The 23,355-nt window shown below is 46.2% G+C and overlaps 1 protein-coding gene across 6 annotated transcripts in view; it reads right to left on the bottom strand.

The window, feature by feature from the left end:
• Nucleotides 1-23,355, bottom strand: part of LOC139387030 (zinc finger protein 521-like) — a 174,488-nt gene that overhangs the window by 83,713 nt on the left and 67,420 nt on the right. For 3 of the 6 annotated variants that reach the window (XM_071132997.1, XM_071132996.1, XM_071132992.1), the window contains exons 4-5: nt 14,425-17,981; nt 13,978-14,062 (exon numbers count right to left, since the gene is read on the bottom strand). In XM_071132997.1, coding sequence (XP_070989098.1) covers nt 13,978-14,062; nt 14,425-17,625 — 3,286 coding nt within the window. In that variant the 5' untranslated portion in view covers nt 17,626-17,981. The remainder of the gene's footprint in view (nt 1-13,977; nt 14,063-14,424; nt 17,982-23,355) is intronic. The other 3 variants (XM_071132998.1, XM_071132995.1, XM_071132993.1) reach the window with 1 other exon arrangement.

Genomic DNA, 23,355 nt, shown 5'->3' on the forward strand with positions numbered 1-23,355 from the left:
CGGGGATAATCATACCTGAATTTGTCCAAAAGAAACTCTTGTTTGCAACTGCTGGACTAATGATTAACACTCTAGATCAGCTATATGCAGGCAAGAGTGTGCAAGGCGGTATTGAATGTGTAATGTCACCCATCACCATCTTTTAGGCCGCGGTAATGAGATGACCAGAAATTAAGATCAGCTGTGCGGGTGAATTTAGCACATATTGATGGTTTAACGAGACATCAACTGGTGATAATCTAGTACCAACAATGTAGGTCCCTTGTTATTTGATTATATTCCAATAAGCTACATTCTGTAGGCTACCCGTTAGCCTAGCCATAGTCACATAATAAAAGGTGTGAAAACCATTAACAGTGTTCGTGTTTTCCTAGCTGTTGATGAACTGATCTGGGCCATCAGTTTATTGACAGATGTAGGCCTACTGTATAACGATAAACTTTCCTCCCGTGTGGATGCTAGCCCACGTTTTACTGTTCAGCTATGTATAATTTGTCAATTTAGTTATGGTATTTGGTGTAGAGTGAAAGCCTGTATTGTGTGGCTTTAATATTACATTTCATAAAGCTGTCAAGATGTTTATGCGTTTGAGCCAATCCAAAGACGATTTCGTTGAGCTCAGACACTTTTCTCTGATGTGTTAATGATCAGACTATTTGTTTTACTTGTTAAAAACATTTTAAAAAGTGCAATTAACTTGTGGGCCTAATGCAGGCTCAGGCTGGTCACTAGATCGCTCAGCACTGGGCACAAACTCATGACTCCACTGCACTACAGCAGGTTACAATGCAAGCTCTAAGAATGTTATAAATACTGATGACACACAGGCGCGTTGTTTTAAACTATTTTGTTTTAAGCCTTCCCAAAACCATAGCCATAACCTTAACCACTCGGAATGAACGCCTAAACCGTTGAGTTGTTTCTGTTTTAGCCCAGTAACCATGCAGAATGAACCCAGTAACCACGAGGAATGAATGCGTCAAAAATATACATTCATTCATGAGTCAAAGGGCTGTAGCATATGTGTGCCGGGATAAACCGCTGGACCACACAAGCACTGAGGTAACCAATAATTGATTCTGCCTATTCCTTGCCTTCAACATGTAATAAATAAAAAAATGATTTCAACGAATGAAACATACATATACCCCCTACAAATACAATCCACATTAGAATTCACATGATGCTGTAGCCTGCAAGTAGCCTACATAAGGTACAGTACAGGTGTGTACCCGGGTCTTCCACGGTAGAGACCAACATTTTACACCGTTAGACCAGGAGGAAATTCTCCTACTGCAGGATTATTTTCCTCCTATGACGAAATGGGTCAAATTAAGATTCGACATCTAGTTTATGAAACTACATAAGCTAGATGCTAACGTATGCATACTGTAACAACAGCAAAACATGCATAATATCACAGAAAAGCCGCAGAAAGAGAAAGGGGAGAGTGTTGTAATTGACTTTTCTCCAAGCCAGCATGGTCGTTACAGAATGTAACATATTGGATAAGGATTGTGATTGATTGTGTGAGTCTTCCATAGCGATTCGTTTGATTAAATGTAACCACAGGATCCTCTTCCAACTCCTAATGAAGCAGCAATTTGAAAACTGGGAAAGGAGGAGAGTGAGCCAGACAGCCTATAGCTAGCTCCACACACACTGTCTCCGTGACGACCACATCACACTGTATTGAGCTACTCTAACAGAGTAGTCCTCCAACCGCCCCAACTACAGCAATATGTAAATCATGACTGCCTCACAGTTGTCGTAGAACATGTTCTTCTAATCCTAGGTTACTGTAACTATGATGTTCCCACCCTTAGTTAATTCACCGTCATTGTGGAAATGAGTAAAAGAGAAAGCTATTATATGGTACTGTCACATTGTCCGTTTTTAAATCTATTACCAGAAATTAAACAAATTATTTGCACAAAAAGTCTAATTTCACCCAAAATGTAGTATTACTGCTCAACCGTTGGAACAGCGTGAGGTAACAGTAACATGGAAATGTACTGTATAATTATGTGGAATAAATCTCTGAAGGGAAAACATACATTTCCCCTTGCATCGGAATAACATAGTTAGAATTCATTTGTACGCCAATATTGTATAAGAGGGAGATGTTTAAGAATTGGGTTGGTTATTATAATAATCACTTAGTTTCATTATAGACGTTGGTAATCTTTCAACCAATTATTTTGTTACTTTTTTGTTTATTACACCCACATACAGTATAAACACACTACTTAAAAAAAAATGTACACACAAATCCATAACTTTCACCAACACCTCTGCACTGGAAATGTAGCTAGATAGAGTAGGTTTCGACTAATAACCAAACTTGTCCAATCAGAAGCCTGGGTTGTAGGCGTCACCTTTGGTGACCCTGAGAGCCCCTGGACAGGTGGGCGGTCAGCCCCTGTGGTCCCTGAGCAGGGTCCGTTTTGGCAGCGACGGGCATGATGAGCAGCTGGGTCACAAACACTAAGCACATTAATATCTTCTTAATGATAATAATCATTATGGTATAAGCACCTTCCCAAAAGTGGGCCGGATTGTGGGAAGTGCCAGGTTAGCATCATTGTCGTCTTTAAGGTAAAAAAAATAGATGAAATAATGAGCAGTATATCTCACAGCACAGACACCATGATAATGACAGCCAACACTAAAGCACTTAAGTGATAATGCGATTTTTTTTTAAGAACATAGTCTCGGAAAAACGCTTGACACCTATGATCAACATTTATCACGGTATATGAACAACAGACACATGGAATATATTACACCATGACGGAGTGCCAACCAACCACAGCCTACATTTTGTCTACCAACTAGAATAACACATTTTCTCTCCAAACCCCTCCATTTCAGTGTTGTTTATTCACCACACTAGACTTTGTGGGACCACTCAACCACAGTACTGTCTTCCAGAGCTTCCCAATCCATGAAGCTACCACATCCTCACAGTCTTTCCCATATACCCTCCATCCACCTCATTTAATATAACTGTCACTGTTCACCTATCATAGGCTATTATCTGTCTCATTCACGTTCATTATTGAAGCTAATGATCTGTTGTCCTCTCTGTTCCCCATTGAAGGAGGACTACATTAAAAGTCTCTTACTAACTTAATCAGTAATTATAAACGTTAAAGATTAATCAGAGGGAGAGTGGCTTAAGGTTTGCGTCTCCAGTGGGACAAATGGAAAGACAAAGGGCTGCGTCGCCACAATGTTCACTCTGAACCTTTACGGAACGAACAGAGAACTCTGAACATTCTACCACTAACGCCCAACTAATACCTTTCTATGTCTGAGTTGAATGTATTGTCTTTCAAAAAATCTGCAGAGAAAATGTGTCAATTAAAAATGTTAATGCAAAAAAAAATATTCCCAATAAATTATATTACATTTTTAGAACAAACCCATACATCTAAGCTCATAAACCAAAAAACACTGAATTTTGTCCAGTATTTTGCTTTCTTTTACTGTTGATTAGGCAAAACCACTTTACAGTACGCTCCAGCATTCTTTTCATGCTCATCATCAACTGTAGCGGGGATAATGTTGTAACACAATGCAACGTACAATAATGGTAACAGATGATGCATGCAGGACACACATTATCCTCCACATAACACACATTATCCAACAACATAACTAACATTATCCTCCACATAACAAGACTGAAATGGATCCTCTCAATTAAAACCCGTGATACAGACTAGATCTGCGCCACACCGACAATTCTACCTCAGCAGAGTCGAGGAACTGTATTAACACTGATACATCAACATTAATGCTTAATATGTACTGTAGCTTTCATCCTGGGAGTTCCTGTGGGAGTAATACTGTATGTACTGCAGCTTTCATCCTGGGAGTTCCTGTGGGAGTTCCATTAATGAGGAAGAATCGCCCAGGACCATCTCCTCTCCCAGTGTTCCGGAGTGTGTTGACGATGGAGCCAAAGGGGGCTGCAGTCACGGAATGGAACAGGGAAAACAAGCAGTAACTTTCTAAGATGAGGACGGGAAGAGTTGTGGAGAGGTGGAGGGATAAACTGCAGATCTGTTTTCTCCTTGTTAAGGTTAAGAGGTCAAGTGAGGAGAGTCTACTGTAAGAAATTGTACACTTGTTTTTAGCCTATAGTACAATTCTGAGTACAGTAAACTAAAAGCTAAAGAAATAATACACTGAGACAAACAACAGGAATACCACACTGTGGGAATGGGAGGGGTCTACATGACAATTAACTTTTTACTGAGCATTTTCCTCTAGAAATGACTGGTGTCCATTGTCATGTGTCTGCCCCGTCTCCTTGAGAGGAAAAATGGCAGTGCTGCTATCACACGGGACGGGACGGGGGTTTGGCCGGTGTCTCACAGCACCTGAAACCTATTAGAGAGCGCTTTAGAACATTCCACAGGGTTCCTCCACTCTGCTTCACATTAGCCAGAGGGCATCATAAAGGTCTTCACTGAGAGGGTTGCTCACTAAATCAGATGCCCGGTAGTTTTTTCGTCCACAGACCCAGTGTATTGTACAGCCGGGACAGGCAAGTTGAAACAACAATACAACCACCACTGCGTGTGAGAGAAGGGATAGAGGCTTCTAAAATGTCCAACAAGAGTCAAAACAATCTGGCTCTTGTTGTTGGTGTTCAAGTCGGGCAATACAGCATGGCAAAGGGAAATATGACTACTAGAGCAGTGTAAGGGCCCCAGAAGTGTGTGTCCTCAGTCCTCTGCTGTACTCTCTGTTCACCCACAACTGTGTGGCTTTACACGACACCAACTCCATCATCAAGTTTGCTCGTGACACCACGGTTGTAGGCCTGATAACCAACAACGACAAGTCAGCTATGGAGGAGGTAAGTGAACTGGCATTGTGGTGTCATGACAACAACCTCTCCCTCAACGTCAACAAGACAAATGAGTTGATTGTTGACTTCATGATGTAGAGGAGGGAGCGTGCCCTGATCCCCATAAACAGGACTGCAGTAGAGAGAGTCACGAGTTTTTAAGTTCCTCGTCCACATCACCAAGGACTTTTCATGGACCAACAACACCACCACTCTTGTCAAGAGGGCGCAACAGCATCTCTACTTCCTAAGGCAGCTGAAGAAATGTAGCATGCCACCCCAGATCCTCTCCAGATACTACCGCTGCACCATCGAGAGCGTCCTGACTAGTTGCATTATGGTCTGGAACGGAAATTGTGCACTCCCGCAACGGCCCTCCAGCGGGTGGTGAAGACGGTCCAGTACATCACTTGGATCGTGCTACCACCCATCCAGGACATCTACTCAAAACGGTGCCTGAGCACGCAGCATCATCAAGGACCCCACACACCCCAGCCACGAGCTGTTCTCTCCCTTACTGCTGGGCAGACGCTATTGGAGCATGAGGTCTGATACTAACAGGCTCAGAGACAGTTTCTATCTACAGGCCATCAGACTGATTAACACTTGAACTGGACTGACCACCTGCTCTGATTCTCCGCACCTTAACAAACATGCACTCACTCATGCACACACCCACACAGACATACACACACAAATATACGTTCATGCGACACACACATCACAACTGCTGCTACCGGACTCTTATTACACTGCTCAGTTCATACACTGCCACCCAGCCCCTCCTTCCCCAATACACATATAAATATTGGATTATATATTGAGCCTTCCTGTATTATATTTATGCTAAAATGTTTATTCTATTCTACTGCCATTTACTTATTGTTCGTATTATTATTTTTTACTATTTCTTGTTGTTGTTGTCCAGTAGGAACCTGCAAGTAAGCATTTTGTTGGACTATGTATACCATGCGTATCCCTTACATATGAAACTAAGGAACTAGCGGACAGCGTGAAGAGCTCTTCTGAAAATATAAAAATGAAATATGAAAAAGAAGGTCTTTATCAAAATATAGCTAAAATGTCAAGAATTACTTTAATCTGACAACATACTCTAACAGATCATGTTTGTGTTCAATACTTTGCCATCTGGACTCATAACAGCCAGACCCCAATAGTGCACTCACACTAAGAAACAAGCACACAGAACCCAATGCCAACTTTACCACGCTAGCTAGCTCTATCTATGTACACACCACTGTCCCTGCACTGTCCCTGTGTTTAGCTGCAGCATCAAGGTCCATCTCTGTGCTCTGCTCTGCATTGGCTGGCTCTCTGTCTGTCCAAGCCTCAGTGTTATGCTCGGTGGGTTTAGCTCCATGGGTGTCTGTGGCCTCTCCTCTGGCCGCCCGTGTCCATTTGCTCTGCGGGTATGGCAGGCCCGAGCTGACAGATGGCAGCCCCTCTCCTCCACTCCCGTTCTCTACTCCCACTCCGGAGTAACACAGTAACTGTTTTTTCCTCCAACGTTGACCTTGCCGCAGCCAGCCAGCGATCCAGGCTGGCACTCCGCCTGTCGAACAGGAGGGTAATGAAGTCCAGTGCAGCTCACATGATTATTAAGGCTTTGGCGCTGGGGGGCCTTTTGAGGGGCTCACGCTCTACCCCCCTCACCTCTCTTCTCCCCTCCCTTCTCCTCCCATGTCTGTCGTTCACACACCAAGCGTTGATGAGAACAGTCAATCGTTACACAGCACTTTGGAAATATCAATTGTGCGCCATTAAGAGTGTTCCAATCCTTGGGTACATCTCTTTAGCAGTTTGTTGTTGGTTCGTAGCCACAGAATCTGCTTATGATAGGTTATGCCACTGGAATGCCTTTTCTTTATTGCTTTTAAGTAGAAGACTTATCTTATATCGCACCCGGATGTACTGCTGTAATTCCTCCCAGCTGACACCAACACGGAAGGACTATGTTAGGACTAAAGTTTCATCAGATGAAGATACTGTATATAGGTGACAACTTCTAAAGCCAGACCACACCGCCACGTCAGTCTATCACACCACCACGCCACATCAGTCTATCACACAACCACACCGCGTCAGTCTGCCACGCCACGTCAGTCTACCACACCACCATGCTACATCAGTCTATCACACCGCCATGCCACGTCAGTCTACCACACCACACCGCCACGCCACGTCAGTCTACCACACAACACCGCCACGCCACGTCAGTCTATCACACAACCACGCCACGTCAGTCTATCACACCACCACGCCACATCAGTCTATCACACCGCCATGCCACGTCAGTCTACCACACCACACCGCCACGCCACGTCAGTCTACCACACAACACCGCCACGTCAGTCTATCACACCACCACGCCACGTCAGTCTATCACACCACCACGCCACGTCAGTCTATCACACCACCACGCCACGTCAGTCTATTACACCACCACGCCACGTCAGTCTATCACACCACCACGCCACATCAGTCTATCACACCACCACGCCACGTCAGTCTATCACACCACCACGCCACGTCAGTCTATCACACCACCACGCCACATCAGTCTATCACACAACCACACTGCGTCAGTCTGCCACGCCACGTCAGTCTATCACACAACCACACCGCGTCAGTCTATCACACCACCACGCCACATCAGTCTATCACACAACCACACCACGTCAGTCTGCCACGCCACGTCAGTCTACCACACCACACCGCAACGCCACGTCAGTCTACCACACCACACCGCCATGCCACGTCAGTCTATCACAGCACCACACCGCGTCAGTCTGCCATGCCACGTCATTCTACCACACCACACTGCCACGCCACGTCAGTCTACCACACCACACCGCCACGTCACGTCAGTCTACCACACCACACCGCCATGCCACGTCAGTCTATCACAGCACCACACCGCGTCAGTTTGCCACACCACGTCAGTTTACCACACCACACCGTCATGCCACGTCAGTCTACCACACCACACCGTCATGCCACGTCAGTCTACCACACCACACCGCCACGCCACGTCAGTCTATCACACCACCACACCGCATCAGTCTGCCATGCCACGTCAGTCTACCACACCACACCGTCATGCCACGTCAGTCTACCACACCACACCGCCACGCCACGTCAGTCTACCACACCGCCATGCCACGTCATGTCTACCACAACACAACGCTAGCCCTGTAATTCTCCCCAGGGCAGAGGGAGGCATCTCTCTCCAGTCACACTCAGAGTCTGGGTCACACAATGAGAGGTCGTTCTGCGATTTGAGAGGTGTGGTTTGCAGCATTGACCTTTACTAAGGCAGAGCTGTCTGTTTGCACTGCTCCCATAAGCCACCTCCCCGTCTGACTGCTTAGCAACCCCCTCGGACCGGGGCGTGCCGCGGTGCGCATGCTCCGTTGGCCTCCGTGACATCTAGGAACCTCCGGGGAGGGACAGGAATGGAGAGGTTAATTCTGATCATCCAGTATTTATAGGCCAATTCAGAACAAGGGTTGGCATTAACACTCTAAAGGAGACATCCCTCCTGTATATCAATAAAACATAGAAGAGCCAGGACTGGAACACAGGAAGGATGAGCCTTCTACCTCAAGCTCATTCCAGGACTGTAGAGAAACCAAGCAGTCTGACATGGTAGCTGGGCTAGAGCTACAACAGACAAATTTGTCATTAGGTAGAGTACTACAACAGTATCTCCTCAAAAGGATTTGGCAAAATAAAATCACCATGGTGACATGACATCAGCCTACCAATCACAACAGAGTCCAGACATTGTTCACTCAAACCTTGTGCAAACACACCGTATGAACTGTGAGAGCATCACATATTTTCTCACATGTTGGCCTAGTCTGTGAGGTTTGGGGAAATATCAAGAAAATCTCAATATCAGGACCATATCAGACAGAGCTTGTCTGGCCTAGCAACAGACCATCATAACAGAAATACCTTTCCAAGAAGAGTACATTCACCGCAATGCTGTAAAAGCTTTTAATAGAGACAGTCTCTGAGTTAAAGGAGAACTTTCACTTTTTTTTTAAGGAAGAAGCTATAATCCAGTCAGGTAAAAACTGTGCAATTGAATGTGTCGAAACTACAGATAGTATTTTTCTTTGCAGCCCATCTCTGTTTCTCTATTCTCCTCATGGACTCCACATTAGTCAGGCAGAGAGGTATAATGTAACGGGAAGGAAGGTGAGCGTAATTGCATATTAGCAGCAGCACACTCGACTGCGCGGGAGGTGACTGCGCTAACGAATCGAGAGGAGTTATTATTAATCACCAATTAATACAAATCAGGCTAGAAATCGCACTCAGTCTACAGTACGCATGGCTTCCTTTTGTTTCCAATGGCTGATCTGGGCTGGTCAGAGTGAGGCTGGTCTGTTCTCTTATTTATTTCATAACATTGATCGAGTTCCTGTTGCTGTGGTATGTTGTGTTGACTATTGGGTTTTAGAGTCTGATCCAACCCCCTAGGATTGAAATGAGAAGCCTGTTCCACTATGTTAGTTAACAGATTACATGTGTATGTGCTTTATGAATGAGATGAATTCATAGCAGGGCACAGGTTATTGTTATACAGTCTGGTGGTAATAACAAGAAAACACTAAAAACCATCCTATTTCTTTACGCAACACGAAAATAAATGTCCTTTAATGGAGTAGTGAGTGAGTGTGTTGCCACTAGTAAAGAGAATGACAGAGACAGCCTAATCAACACACCATTGTCCAAACTGCTCCAGGGACCCACAACCAAGAGGAAAGGGATCATTTGAAGCCCTTTAGAAGGCAATGAAACACGCCTTTTAGCCTCAACTACAGCTATACTTCTCTATTTACTCTATCATCACTAAAACCCAAACACAGTAAGGGTTGCCAGATTGGTGGATCATATAAAAAACTAAACAACAAGCCTTTTAGCCTCTGAAAACAGCTATTCTTCCTGCTTTACTACATCACTAAAAGCCAAACACAGTTAGGGTTGCCAGATTGGTGGTTAGTATGAAAAACGGTGTCAGAGAGTCAGGGAGGGAGAGATAACAGAGACAGAGGTTGAATCTGGAGGAGGGCTAGAGGCCTCATGCTCCTCACCCTCCTCTCTCCAGCTCTGTAACGGCCCACAGTGACCTGCTTCACACAGAGCGGCCAGCTGTACACCAAATGTGCCTTTCCCTCTCCGCCCCGAACCTCGTACCCAACCCCTCCTGTGCCCCCCGTTCCCCGCCCAAGCTGACCAGGCCACTGGCTCCGCTCTGTGAGAGGGAGAAGGCTCCTCCCTGAATTGGCTGCAGGCTCAGCGTTGTCCTGTCACCAGCCCAAAAAACAGTAGAGGTGACCCCAAAACCACTTTCTGGAATGTCCTACCCTGCTGCCTAGGGTTTGTTTGTTTATGATTGTCATTCTGAGCCTTGCCACCTTGGCTGGAGTAGCTTGGACTGGACTAGTATAAAAATATAGGATCAGAGTGGACACCAAAATTGTGAAAATGTGAGACCCTTCTTCACCTTTTAAGCACCACGATTACTGCCCATGCTTTTAAAAGGTGTCATTGGTCACTGAAATCCACAGAGGGATATTTGAGACAGTAGGATAAATGGGTCAAAAGTCACCCCCCCATGAGTTCACGGTGAGGTCAAAGTGAAGGGCTGTGGAGAGGTTATGTCCCGTCGGTTTAAACCCAACTAACATATGAAGGAGCTTCAAAGGCAAACAGTTCAAAACAAACAAAAACTTGAGCAAACAAACAACCCATCTAGAGCAGGGATGGGCAATTTTGATGGTGGTGGGGCCCAAGAAAAATCTTAACTCATCATGAAGGGCCGCGGTGTCTCGCAGGTCTGCATACCCACATCCATACATACACGTAGTCAGAGCTGGCTCTAGCCTTTTGGGGGGCCTGAGCAACACATTTTATCGTCTCCTTGACAGCAGAGAGAAAACGTTTTTTTAACTGCGGGCCTACAAAAGGGGGGGTCACGCGCTGGCCACCAGTTACCCATCCCTGATCTAGAGTGCTTGTCTCACACAACCCAAACAGATGATGATTGACACAAATGTGTTGTATCTGTGTGGAGGATGAAGAATTCAGAATGCCTTAATCAACATCCTGCACGAAGAAAGATACAAATGAGGGAATTGATAGTCGACAACCACAACAACTGAAAGCAGTATAAATCTGTTTGTCGGGCACCCTCAATTCTGTAAGTGCACCATGCCAAAAAAAACTGTAAACCAAAGAGTGGCCAGCTGTCTTCTGGCCTGCTATTAAATTGCTCCTTGGATGGTGGCAATATAATTTTTTTCTCGATAGGAGTATCACACCAGGTCCCCAAACAGAGCGACCAGCTGTACAGCAAATGTGTACTGATCCATCTGGGCCCTAGCAGGTTGCAGCCTCCATCTTAAGACACATGGGTCTGTTTCCAGCGCTTGGCCAGAGCTGGTCTAGCCTGGTTAAACCAGACTGAACACAGAGGCAACATTGTGAACACAGTGTTGAGTCTGGTTCAACCAGGCTAGGGCTGGTATGCAGTGTACTGTCCTCCTTCATTCACACCCATAGCCACCTCCCTCCTTCCCTCCCTCCCGTCCACTTCCAAATGATCATGCTAAATGTTGAGAAGCAATGCACGAGAGCTGTGCTTTCTGTCGTCATGCGAGCATAATATCCATGCATCAAAATGTGCTGGCAGACGTACAAACAAGGCCACAAGCTAGCTAGCTCTTTGGTTAGGAAAGCGGGGAGGAAGGGAGACAGAGTGCACTTGGTTTACGGTCAGAGATGATTGTATTACAAAGACAGACAGCTGAGATGGACTTCTCGGGTTCTGTTGTTCCATACACTTAGCGACAGCGTTATGTCACGCCACATCACTATATATAGTTATCAGTGTGAAGCAAAACCAGTGTGGAGTGGGGTAGGAGTGGAGCAGGGCATGGGTTGAAAATAACACCCCTATGAATCCAGCTCCTGCTCCATTACCTAGGCTAATAACACTGAGAGCTGAGCAGAGATGACCCGAGCCCCGTTTCCCCTCTCTAGTGCAGATGGCCATTAAAGTGAGAAAGTGTCCCTTTTTCAGGGAGAAAGAGACGGTAGTTAGAGCTTTTTACAAATGAGGGTATTTCAGTTTTTTGGAGGAGGAATGAGGGTATTTAAGTTTTTTGGAGGGGGAATGAGGGTATTTCAGTTTTTTGGAGGGGGAATGAGGGTATTTCAGGTTTTTGGAGGGGGAATGAGGGTATTTCAGTTTTTTGGAGGGGGAATGAGGGTATTTCAGTTTTTTGGAGGGGGAATGAGGGTATTTCAGGTTTTTGGAGGGGGAATGAGGGTATTTCAGTTTTTTGGAGGGGGAAATAGTGTTTTTCAGTTTTTTGGAGGGGGAATGAGGGTATTTCAGGTTTTTGGAGGGGGAATGAGAGTATTTCAGTTTTTTGGAGGGGGAATGAGGGTATTTCAGTTTTTTGGAGGGGGAATGAGGGTATTTCAGTTTTTTGGAGGGGGAATGAGGGTATTTCAGCTAAATTGGGTTTGTGGTAATTACAGCCTGCTCCAGGTTTAACCCTTCCATTGTCGGAGAGGGAAAGCAGAAAGAGAAATGCCTCAGCATATAAAACCAACCAATGTCAACTCTGAACAATGTTTGTGTAATAACATAACTATAGGCAATTAACAAATAATTACAAAAAAATTACAATTACTTTTTATTGATTATATCTATTTCTCTTTAATCTATTTGAAGTATATACTTTCGTTAACAAAATGCATTCGATCAATCAATAATTGATTTTGATCCATTGCACATTTGTATTTATTCCAAATAAAGTCATTTCAGATTTGGTTTTCTGAAACTGTTTGGATTCTAACATTATGGGGGAATAGCATGCCGGTCTGTGTGGCTGAAATACTTAAAGTAACCAGTAGGGGGAGGTGTTTTGAGAGGACTAGCGCTAGCATGGTGATGTATTAGGCACCCCCAGTAAAGTGTAGAGAGAGCAGATCAGATGAATACAAACCAACCACACACATAGCTACACACTTTCTCTCTCACACACACACACACACACACACACACACACACACACACACACACACACACACACAGCTCAAACACAGCTCAAAATCAGAAATCACATGCCTGTGATTGTTTATGCACAAACAGTGTGTTCCTGATAGAATTGCCCACCGGTCCTTATAGAATTGCCCACCGTGTTTAAATTCACCTGCGCCTAGGAGCGCGTCCCAAACAGAGAGGCGGGTTGGTTCCAGATCAATGAGTCTCTCTCCCACTGAAGACAACAGATAATGCAGTGTAATGAAAGAGACGCCAAACGAGTTGAATAAATGAATGAATAAAGGAAGGTGAGACTGGAATTCAGACGCCTACTTACTGCAGGCAAGAAAGAAAGAAGCCTGGGTAGTGAATTGTGTTTTCTCTGCAAATGATTCTACCTGCATACAAATGAAAGCCAAAAGTAAAGACATTTGAGAATTATAGAACAGGAGAGGGTATGCTCTTTGTGTTTTAATTAAGCATTCAGAATATTAATGTGTTGAATAACATTTGAATAAAGGGTTTTTATCTAGATTCGTGTTCGATGAACTTAGTCTACATGCATCAAATTGTACTACATTGTTGTTTTCATACATTTCATACAGGATCAGGCATTTCAGCATTGACAGACAAGAATGTCTGAAAATCAAAAGCAGGCTCACACAATGTTCATGCTTGTGCATCCCAGAGGCTTTCATCACATATTCATAAGGTATAAAAATAGAAGATTTTATATTCTATAGTTATGCTTACAGTAATTATTTGTGTTACAACAAAGGGTGAATTTAGTACTGCAATCTGGGAAGAGTGTGAAAGATTTAAAGCCAAATATGAAATAATATGCTCTGGATAAGAGCGTCTGCAAAATGAACAAAATGGAGTGTAAATGGAATATCTTCGGGAAATATGTTGAATAATTAACAATATATCAACAGATATTCCTTTGTATGACTACATTAGACAGTACCTCAAAACAAGTGACCATAAACATGGAGAGAAATATAAAATGAGTCACCTCTCCTACCTAGCATGTGATTGGCCACGTGGACCTGGATGTCCCATTCGCTGTAGAAGACCATCTGACACTTGATGCACTGGTAGGTCTTCTTCTGAGCAAGAGACCAGGAGGAAAAGACAACACAAGGACACAGGGTTTTATACTATGTCAATGTCACATTCTTACTGAGCACTCTGAGTAGTTCTGAGCAGTTCTTTGGCTACAAATCTGAAACTAATTTGTATACTCTGTGATAAATTAACAAGCTCACTGGACAACCAAAAAACTCTGGTACTTTTCTAATATGGTAATTTTATAAGATATGTTTTATCATAGGGGCGGTTTCCCTGACACAGATGAAGCCTAGTCCAGGAATAAAAAGCATGGTCAATAAAGAATCTCCATTAAAATAGCTTTTTAGTGTAGGACTAGGTTGAATCTCTCTCAGGGAAACCGGCACCTTTTGTCCCTTACCTCCTCAGTCTGTGAGGGGCTTGCCCTGGGCATGGGGGAGATCTGTGGGGTCCTGAGCTGCCCGCTGTTGCAGTCCCCTCCCTGCTCCCTGTGCACCGTCTGGGCGTGGTTCTGCAGCTCCGCCTCTGACTCAAACTTCACATTGCAGCTGGTACATCGAGTCTTGGCGGCGCTTGAGGAGATAGAGGAGGAGGACGATGACGATGAATGGGCAAGCTTGCCTTTCCCCTCCCCGGGGCTGAGACTCTCCATATGAGCGGTCCATGCTGCTGCAGGCATGGCTGGGGTTGTGGCTCCTCCCCCTCCCTGCTGCTGCCTGCCTCCATTCATTACCTTGGGGCTGGAGCTCTTTGAGCCAGCGGCACTGACACACGTGGCACACAGCCCGTACGGCAGCCCGTTGATGTCTAGCTTCACCAGGTCAGATTTGGACCGGAACTCCTTCAGGCACGAGGCACACTTGAAGAGCTTCTGGTTTACTTGGTGGTGTTGTTGGTGATGATGATGGTTGTGGGAAGCCAGATTGGTGGTGCGGCCGATGGGGTGGTTGGTGGACATTGTGCCAGTCTTCTGCATGTGGAAGGTGCCGTGAATCTTGAGCTCCAGGGTGGAGGTGACGGTCTGCATGCACACCACACAGCGGAAGCCCGTCAGGGAGTTCCTCAGGTCTGGGTGCATCTGGCAGTGCTCCATGAAGTCCTCCTCGCTCTGCAGGGGCATCTTGCAGATTCGGCAGCTGCCTGTGTCTAGGCTCTTGCTGTGGGTGACCTTGTGCTCGGTCAGTGTGAGCAGCGAGGGGAAACGCTCTCCGCAGATGGGACACATGTAGTGCTTGACGGGGCCCAGGTGGGTTTGCATGTGTTCCCTCAGACCTGCCTCTGAGAAGAAGGTGCGTTGGCAAACGTTACACTTGTGGGTGCCCTTGATCATGTCTGACTTCCTCTTCGCCATGGCACTCTCGCCCGGGCGGATGTTGTGGTCTCGGAGTTGGTGGTTGGTGAGGAGGGAGTCCATTGTGTACGATGCCCCGCAGATGTCGCACCCGAACAAGGGGTCAGCGGTGTCCACCTCCTCCTCACTCCCATCATGGTTGTTTGGGGACTCCAACACGCCCCCTGATCCTGCCACCCCTACACCATGGTTGTTGGTCAACAGACCCTGTAGCTCTGCGTCGTCCTTGGTCGCCTGGTGGTGGTCCACTCCTCCGGTGGTCGATCCATTGGCGCCACAGTTCTGGGCCTTTCCCTCAAACACACAGTGCTTCTCCCTCAGGTGCTTCTCCAGAAGTACGATGGCTTGGAAGGCTTTGCTGCAGAAGCGGCAGTTATACTTCTTGCTGTGGGTGGTGATGTGGCACTGCAGCTCCACCTCCGTGCCGAAGGACTCCCCGCAGAAGATGCAGCGGTGGGCCCGGCCCTGGTTCTCCAGATGGCTGTGCTTGACATGCAGCTGCAGGTCAGCCTCGTGCCTGAAGTCCCAGTTACATGAGGTACAGCGGTACACCTTTTTCTCGTTGCTGTGCTTGACGGCCAGGTGGAGCTGAGTGGACACCTTGGAGTCAAACACTTCCTGGCACAGGGTGCAGCGGAAGAACACGAACGTGTGCATTTCCAGCAGGTGTTTCTGCAGGTCATCCACTGAGGTGAACTGCTTGTCGCAGCTCTCGCAGATGTAGTAGGTAGAGGTGATGGTGAAGTGGACTGTCACATGCTTCAGCAGGGACTCCTGGTTGGGGAAGTCCTTACTGCACTGGGGGCAGGTGAGCTGGGGCTGTATCCCGTCCAGGTGAGTTTTCAGGTGGGTCTGGAACAGGTCCAGGCTGGTGTACTTGGCCCCACACTGGTTGCAGATGAACTCGCTAATGCCACGATTGCCACGAGAGGAGGAACCATGAAGGAAAGATTGATCAATCGATATGGGTGAGGAAGGGCTGAGGGTCCGCAGAGACTTCTTTCCATTGTTGATGTAGTTCAGTGCCAGCGGAATGTTCTTGTGGTTTTCTTTGATGTGCTTGTTCAGCTTCAGAACGCTGTTGAAGATTGGCGAGTTGGTGCAGTAGGAGCAGGAGTACACCTCCATGACGGGCTCCTTGGGGGTCACCGCCAGGGGGGAGTCGAAACGCAGGCTGCCCGCCTCGCAGTGGGTCTGACGGACGTGCTCCTCCAGCGTGGCTTCGGTCAGGAACCCCATAAAGCACTGGGGACAGAAGAAGGCATTGCTCTCCTTGGCCACAGGGCTGGGGAAGCTGTGGGAGCAGCGGATGTGTTCTTGAAGAGCGTTGAGGTTGCTCAGCACCTCAGTGCAGAAGTTACACTGGAGCAAGGCGTCGGGCAGGCTGGCCACCAGGGCAGCATGGTCCTCGGCGTTGTGCACCTGCTTTAGGTGCTCACTCAGGTTGAACAGGGAGGGCAGCAACTCCAGGCAGAACTGACAGGTGTGTGCCTGCTCAGGTTTGTCAAGGTGCATGGTCCGCAGGTGTATCTGAAGTACGGCCAGGCTATTGAACACCTGCTTGTTGCAGTAGATGCAGCTGTAGGAGATCTTGGGCTGCTTGGAGGAGCGTCCCCCGACATCATGTGAGGTGTGCTGGGCAGCCCTCTTCCTTCTCCCCCGGGTCTTGGGCACAGGTGGGGCGGCCTCCACCATGGTGGAGCTGTCGACGGAGAGGTTGGAGTCCGGGGTGGTGCTGGAGACGGAGGTGTAGCCCACAGTGAGCAGGGAAGGGCTGTTGCTGTGGTTACTGGACTCAGGGAGTTGGTGGTTGTCCATGTGGGCATAGAGGTCCTCCACGGAGAGGAAGTGCTCAGAGCAGACGGCGCAGCAGTGACCTTTGCGGTCATGGCTGTGGGCCTGGTCAATGTGGGTCAGCAGGATGCCCTCATCGCTGAAGGGCTCGTGGCAGTAGATGCACTGCAGGGCACCGCACAGGCCCCCGTCCTCTGATGGAGAGCACTCAGGGTGGCACTCAGCGATGTGCCTCTGCAACTCCTCAGGGACGTCAAAGCCCTCCTCACAGCGGCTGCACTTCCTTGTCTCCTTCAGCTTCCATTCCTCCTTGGAGAATCCACTGCCTGACCCCCTGCTGCTGCTGTCTTTGCCCCGCTCGTGTACCTGCATGTGTCCGTGGAGGGAGCTGGAGGAGAGAAAGCCCCGGCGGCACACAGGGCACTTGTGGGGCTTGTTGGAGGCGTGGGTCTTCATATGGATCTTGAGGTGGTCGCTGCGTGAGAAGGCCGAGTCGCATTCGCCACAATGATATTTCTTGTCGCCGGTGTGCAGCTTGACATGCCGGTCGCGGCTGCGCTTGTGCTTGAACAGGCGGCTGCAGAAGGTGCAACTGAAGGGGAGCTTGTCACCGTGGCTCTGCTCGTGGCGCTTGAGGAAGCTCAGACGGCTAAAGGACTTGTCACAGAACTGGCACGGGTACGGTAGGCCGGGGCCCCCTTCATCCTCGCCAAAATCATAGTCTTCGCAGTGGCCAGGGGAAGTCTGGTCTTTACTGGATGGAGATGATGCAGGCCAAGAACAGGATGGGTCATCATCGAGATCAACACCGTCTGTACATAGATACAGGTACATAGAGAGAGAAGAGAGAGAGAGAGAGAGAGAGAGCAGAGGGGGGAGAGAGAGGGAGAGAGAGGTAAGAGAAAGTGGGGAACAAGAGGGAGAGGGAGAGAGAGGTGTTTTGTCAGATTGCATTAGGAACTCATTTGTCTCAGCTCTGTTAAATAGTAAAGGTTGGCTGCTGTGGCATTAGTCATTATGGTAATTGCAAGGTAGCTAAGTATGAGTTTACATTCCTTTGTTACTTTGACATTTTTTCTCTTGTTACTGCATTATGCTTGCCTCTCACAGGAAACAATGCCTCATCTTAGGAGTTATCTAAAATTGTACATTTCAACCTGCTATTTAAAGTATAATTACAGGTAAGGAAAGAAAAATGAAAGTGCTTTTACCACAATTAACCTTGTATGGGGCCATGTAATGGCTTAGCCCACCGTGACTCACAATGCAAACTCTCTGACATTTAAACCCCAACACAAGGCAATGGGGAGCTTCAAGATGTAAGCCCCACATGAGGTAAATTAGGACATGTTTATTATTCTTTAGCAATTACCTGAATAGCTTCTATGAAATAATAGGCTTTAAAATGACCTTACGTCAACGGAGACAAGAAAACAAAAGTCAAAAGGGAGATTTGAAACAAAGACAGAAATGGAAACACATTGTACATAAATATGCAAAAACAACACTTTCGTCTCAGCCGCAAAATGAGCAACTTTTTAAGAGAAACGCGGTTTGTTCTGACCATTAATCTGTTCTAGATATTAGATTATAGAATATTGGATGAGCAGAGTGAGTGCTGGCTAAACTGAGCCATAAGGCAGCCGGTGCTGGATAGATAAGGTGTGCCAGGGGGCACTGTGAAGGGTTAAGGTGAGGTCAGAGAGAGAGTGATGGGGGAAGTTTGGGGGAGGATAAATACCTCACCCAAGGACAAGCAGGTGCAGTGAATGACCTGGGGACATCAGAACAACTGCCAATGTGCCCTCGCTTTTATCATTATCACAATGGGCTATTCGTCGACATTCCAATGTTGCGTAACACAGCACACAGTGTGATATAAACACCAGTTTCCAGGATGTTCAAAAGTTGACGGACCACTTCTTCCCTCCGCCCAATTCTAAGTGCTGTGAACTTCTTTACTTGAATAAAACCACGTAATCTCACCCCTTCAGAAAAAAATCCCAAGTCAAAAGGCCAAAACCTGCATTGGAACGGGAAAAACAAGAGGAAACTGCACAGATGTATTTGACTTATTTATTTATGGGACGGCTGGGGGAAAAGCATAAAGCCTCCATCATTCCAGAATCCAACCTTCCCCTTCACCATGTTATCTTTCAGCTGACACATACTGTAAGTCTCTCTCTCCCTCTCTCTCGTTCTGTTGTTTTTGATGGGGAAAGAGATCTGCCTTTCGTCAGGATAACATACCATCACTGAGCACTTACAGGCGTCATCAGGGCCTATCTTCAGGAAACAGATGGGGTCAGAGGTTATTCCCCTGCCCCCCACAGCCCACTTTACACAAGCTCTCACTCAAGGAGCAGGCAGAAAACCAAAGCGTCTACTGACTTTCTTTATCCAGTTCATCCATGTTGTTTTATTCTGCTTTGAGGGAGGATGGGTGAGTCAGTGGAATGCCCTCCCCCACAGTGTGGGAGGATCTGCGCATGCACACACACACACACACACACACACACACACTTCCAGGGTTGGAATAGACAGCGGAGCAGAGAGGAATGACCTTATAGTCAAGCATGTTAGCTAGGACACGAAACCAAAACAAACAAACACATATAACAAGATATATACAAGGCAAAATCTAATTCCGCCTGTCTTAAATGATGGTGGCATTGCGATATTGCGATGCCTTCAAGGCTGCCTCCTCCCTTCTTTGTTGACTGATTTATATTATTTATTACATTGAGCTGCATACATTAGTTAACATACAAACACAAGAGTGGGGAGTGGGAGTCATGAGTAATGTACACATGTGGGCCATCATTTGAGTTGAACTGTCAGATGCTTAATTGACTTAACATGCTCCATGGTGCCACATTGTTGATTAACACAAGTGAATTTATGATATATGTATGTAGACCTTATAGCTGTGTTGACATTGGACCTGTGAGTACAGTATTCCAGGTACTTTACAGTTTGTTAATCGTACCTGTGTGACCTAATGTCTTCTGAATGATATCTACGCTGCTTTCTCTGAACTGTTGCTATTCCCACTAACACTTGACATTGTTTTGAAAGGATGTCGGTGTGCAATTCAAAAGACGCACTGATATGGCTTTTTGGCAAACAGGTGGTTACTGACCCCTCGTAGCTAGATAACTTGTGTTCACTATACAACATATTTTATATGTTTTGCTGCCCCTATCATCACCAAGGCATATTTTATATGTTTTTCTGCCCCTATCATCACCAAGGCATATTTTATATGTTTTGCTGCCCCTATCATCACCAAGGCATATTTTATATGTTTTGCTGCCCCTATCATCACCAAGGCATATTTTATATGTTTTGCTGCCCCTATCATCACCAAGGCATATTTTATATGTTTTGCTGCCCCTATCATCACCAAGGCATATTCTATATGTTTTTCATATATCACCATGGTGGTAGCACTTGAGGACAAGAGCTCAGGTAACCCACACACACACAACCCCCTCCCCAACACACACCCACACACACAGCCAAGACAAGTGTGTGAACAACGGCAGATGGAAAGTACTGTTCAACCCCAGGAGACGTAAGAGGAAAGAGAGAGAGGCTCTGTTTTTTCCCTACTTCACCCAGACAAGAAATGCCCAGGTCTCATCAGCCTGAGTAAATAAAAGAGAGGCGAGCAGGCCTATACTTCCCCGTCCGTCCGTCTCTGGGGCCTGTGCACGCCAGAGCTCTCTGCGCCGCTGCCAAAGGGTATTCTGAGGCCTGAAAAAGTACACCCTGGAGCTGAAGGGCTGTCTTTGTTGGCCTGCCAAGGCCTTCCTGAGCATCCTCCAGCCAACAGCCTGTCACATCCTGGGAGGAAGACCTCCATCTTAGGTCCCTCTCCCTTGCTCCTCTCTCTCTTTCTCTGGGCTCTGGAGTCTTTAATCTCTTTATGGTCTCTCTCTGGGTTCTTTCCTCTCTCTCTCTCTCTGGGTTCTTTCCCCTCTCTCTCTCTCTGGGTTCTTTCCCATCTCTCTCTCTCTCTCTCTCTGGGTTATTTCCTCTCTCTCTCTCTCTGGGTTCTTTCCTCTCTCTCTCTCTCTGGGTTCTTTCCTCCCTCTCTCTCTCTCTCTCTCTCTCTCTCTCTCTCTCTCTCTCTCTCTCTCTCTCTCTCTTTCCTTTAAATGTCTGCTACATAGAACAAAACAACTTGGTTGCGGGGCTGATACAGGGGACAGCTGGAAACTCATTTGACATCTGTTAAGTAAGAGTGTGCTCGTTCTCTAGCTAAGACTGGTGCCTTACAAATATAGTTTTTTAAGCTACATTTAAATATGTTATCTTTCTTGGTTTGTTCTGAGTTGGAGGTCCACAGGGAATGGTGGCACTTAAAAACAAAATATTTTTGGGCTCTGTTCACTACTTATTACAAAAGAATCTTGGCATATCAGCTTTCACTTAAATGTATAACTACTATAACTTCTAACCTTTATCGAGGCTTCAGTGAAACACACAACCCTGATGAAATTGTAGTACAACGTTGCCATCTAATGCACATTAAAATGTCATAAATCAACACTGCAGAGCTCTCCCTGTCCTCTGCCGTGCCCTGATTGTATTAATGTGCATGTACACCCTGGCCCATCTACTGTTGCTAGCCCATATTCTGCTCTGATATCTGCGTCACTGATTTCTTCTCTTGTAAAAGCCTGTTTTTTTTAAAACTTTAACACTAAAATGGATCAATTGAAAGTGTGGGTTCACAGCTCCAATCCAGATGTGTTGGTCCTTACAGAGAAGTGGTTAAGAAAGAGTGTTTTGAACACTGATGTTAACCTTTCTGGTTATAACCTTTTTCGGCAAGACAGACCTTCCAAAGGTGGTGGAGTGGCAATCTTTACCAAGGAGCACCTTCAGTGCTCGGTTGTCTCTACCAAGTCTGTTCCCAAACAATTTGATTTGCTGGTTTTAAGCATTAAACTTCAAATAGCTCTTTGCTGCTTTGTCATTACTCATCCATAAATGTATATTCTTATTCCATTCCTTTACTTAGATTTGTGTGTATTAGGTAGTTGTTGTGGAATTGTTAGATTACCTGTTAGATACTGCTGCCCTGTCGGAACTAGAAGCGCATGCATTTCGCTACACTCGCAATAACATATGATAACCACGTGTATGTGATTTGATTTGTTGACTGTTGCTGGATGTAATCATCCATCATCAGCACCGGCCTGTACCCTACCTGCCCTAAGCTCTCTCCTGGCCTCTTACACTAAGTCTGAATTTGTCCTGCTAGGTGACCTAAACTGGGACATGCTTAAACCACCTGACCAAGTCCTAAAGCAATGGGACTCCCTAAATCTTTCTCAGATTATTATCCAACAAGGTATGACTCCAAACACCCAGAAAAGGCTACTCTCCTTGATGTTATCCTCACATATAATCCTGATAGGTATCAGTCTGGTGTTTTCTGTAATGACCTTAGTGATCACTGTTTTACAGCCTGTGTTCGTAATGGCTGCTCAGTGAAACGACTTGTCCTGATTTGTCAAAGACGCTTGCTAAAAAACTTTAATGAGCAAGCCATCCTTCATGACTTGGTATAGAATCATCTTGATCTTCTCTGTCGAAGACGCTTGGACCTTATTTTTTTTTTTCAGTGGTATTGTTAACAAACATGCCCCCATAAAGAAAATGAGAATTAAAAACAGGTTCAGCCCCTGGTTCGACTGTGATCTGTCAGAGTTACTCCACCTCAAGAATTACATTTGGTGAAAGGCTCGGCACATGCATACTCAGGCTTACTGGCTCTCGTTCAGGCAAATGAGAAATAAGTGCACTCAGGCTATTCGGAAGGACAAAGTTAGTTCATTTAAGGAGCAGTTCTCTCTCTGTGGGTCTAATCCCAAGAAGTTCTGGAATATGGTTAAAGACCTGGAGAATAAACCCTCCTCCTCACAGCTGCCCATGTCCCTTAATGTTGATGATGTGGTTGTTACTGACAAGGAGCACATGGCAGAGCTCTTTAATCACCATTTCATTAAGTCAGGATTCCTATTTGACTCAGCCATACCTCCTTGCTCATCCAACATTTCCTCATCTCCCACCCTTTCCAATGAGACAAGCCCACAATGCTCCTCCCTCTTTTTCCCCTGCCCCACTACAAAGTTTCTCCCTGCAGGCGGTCACTGGGGTGCTAAAAGAGCT

Source organism: Oncorhynchus clarkii, chromosome 28, assembly GCF_045791955.1.
Source record: "Oncorhynchus clarkii lewisi isolate Uvic-CL-2024 chromosome 28, UVic_Ocla_1.0, whole genome shotgun sequence".
Lineage (NCBI taxonomy): Eukaryota > Metazoa > Chordata > Actinopteri > Salmoniformes > Salmonidae > Oncorhynchus > Oncorhynchus clarkii.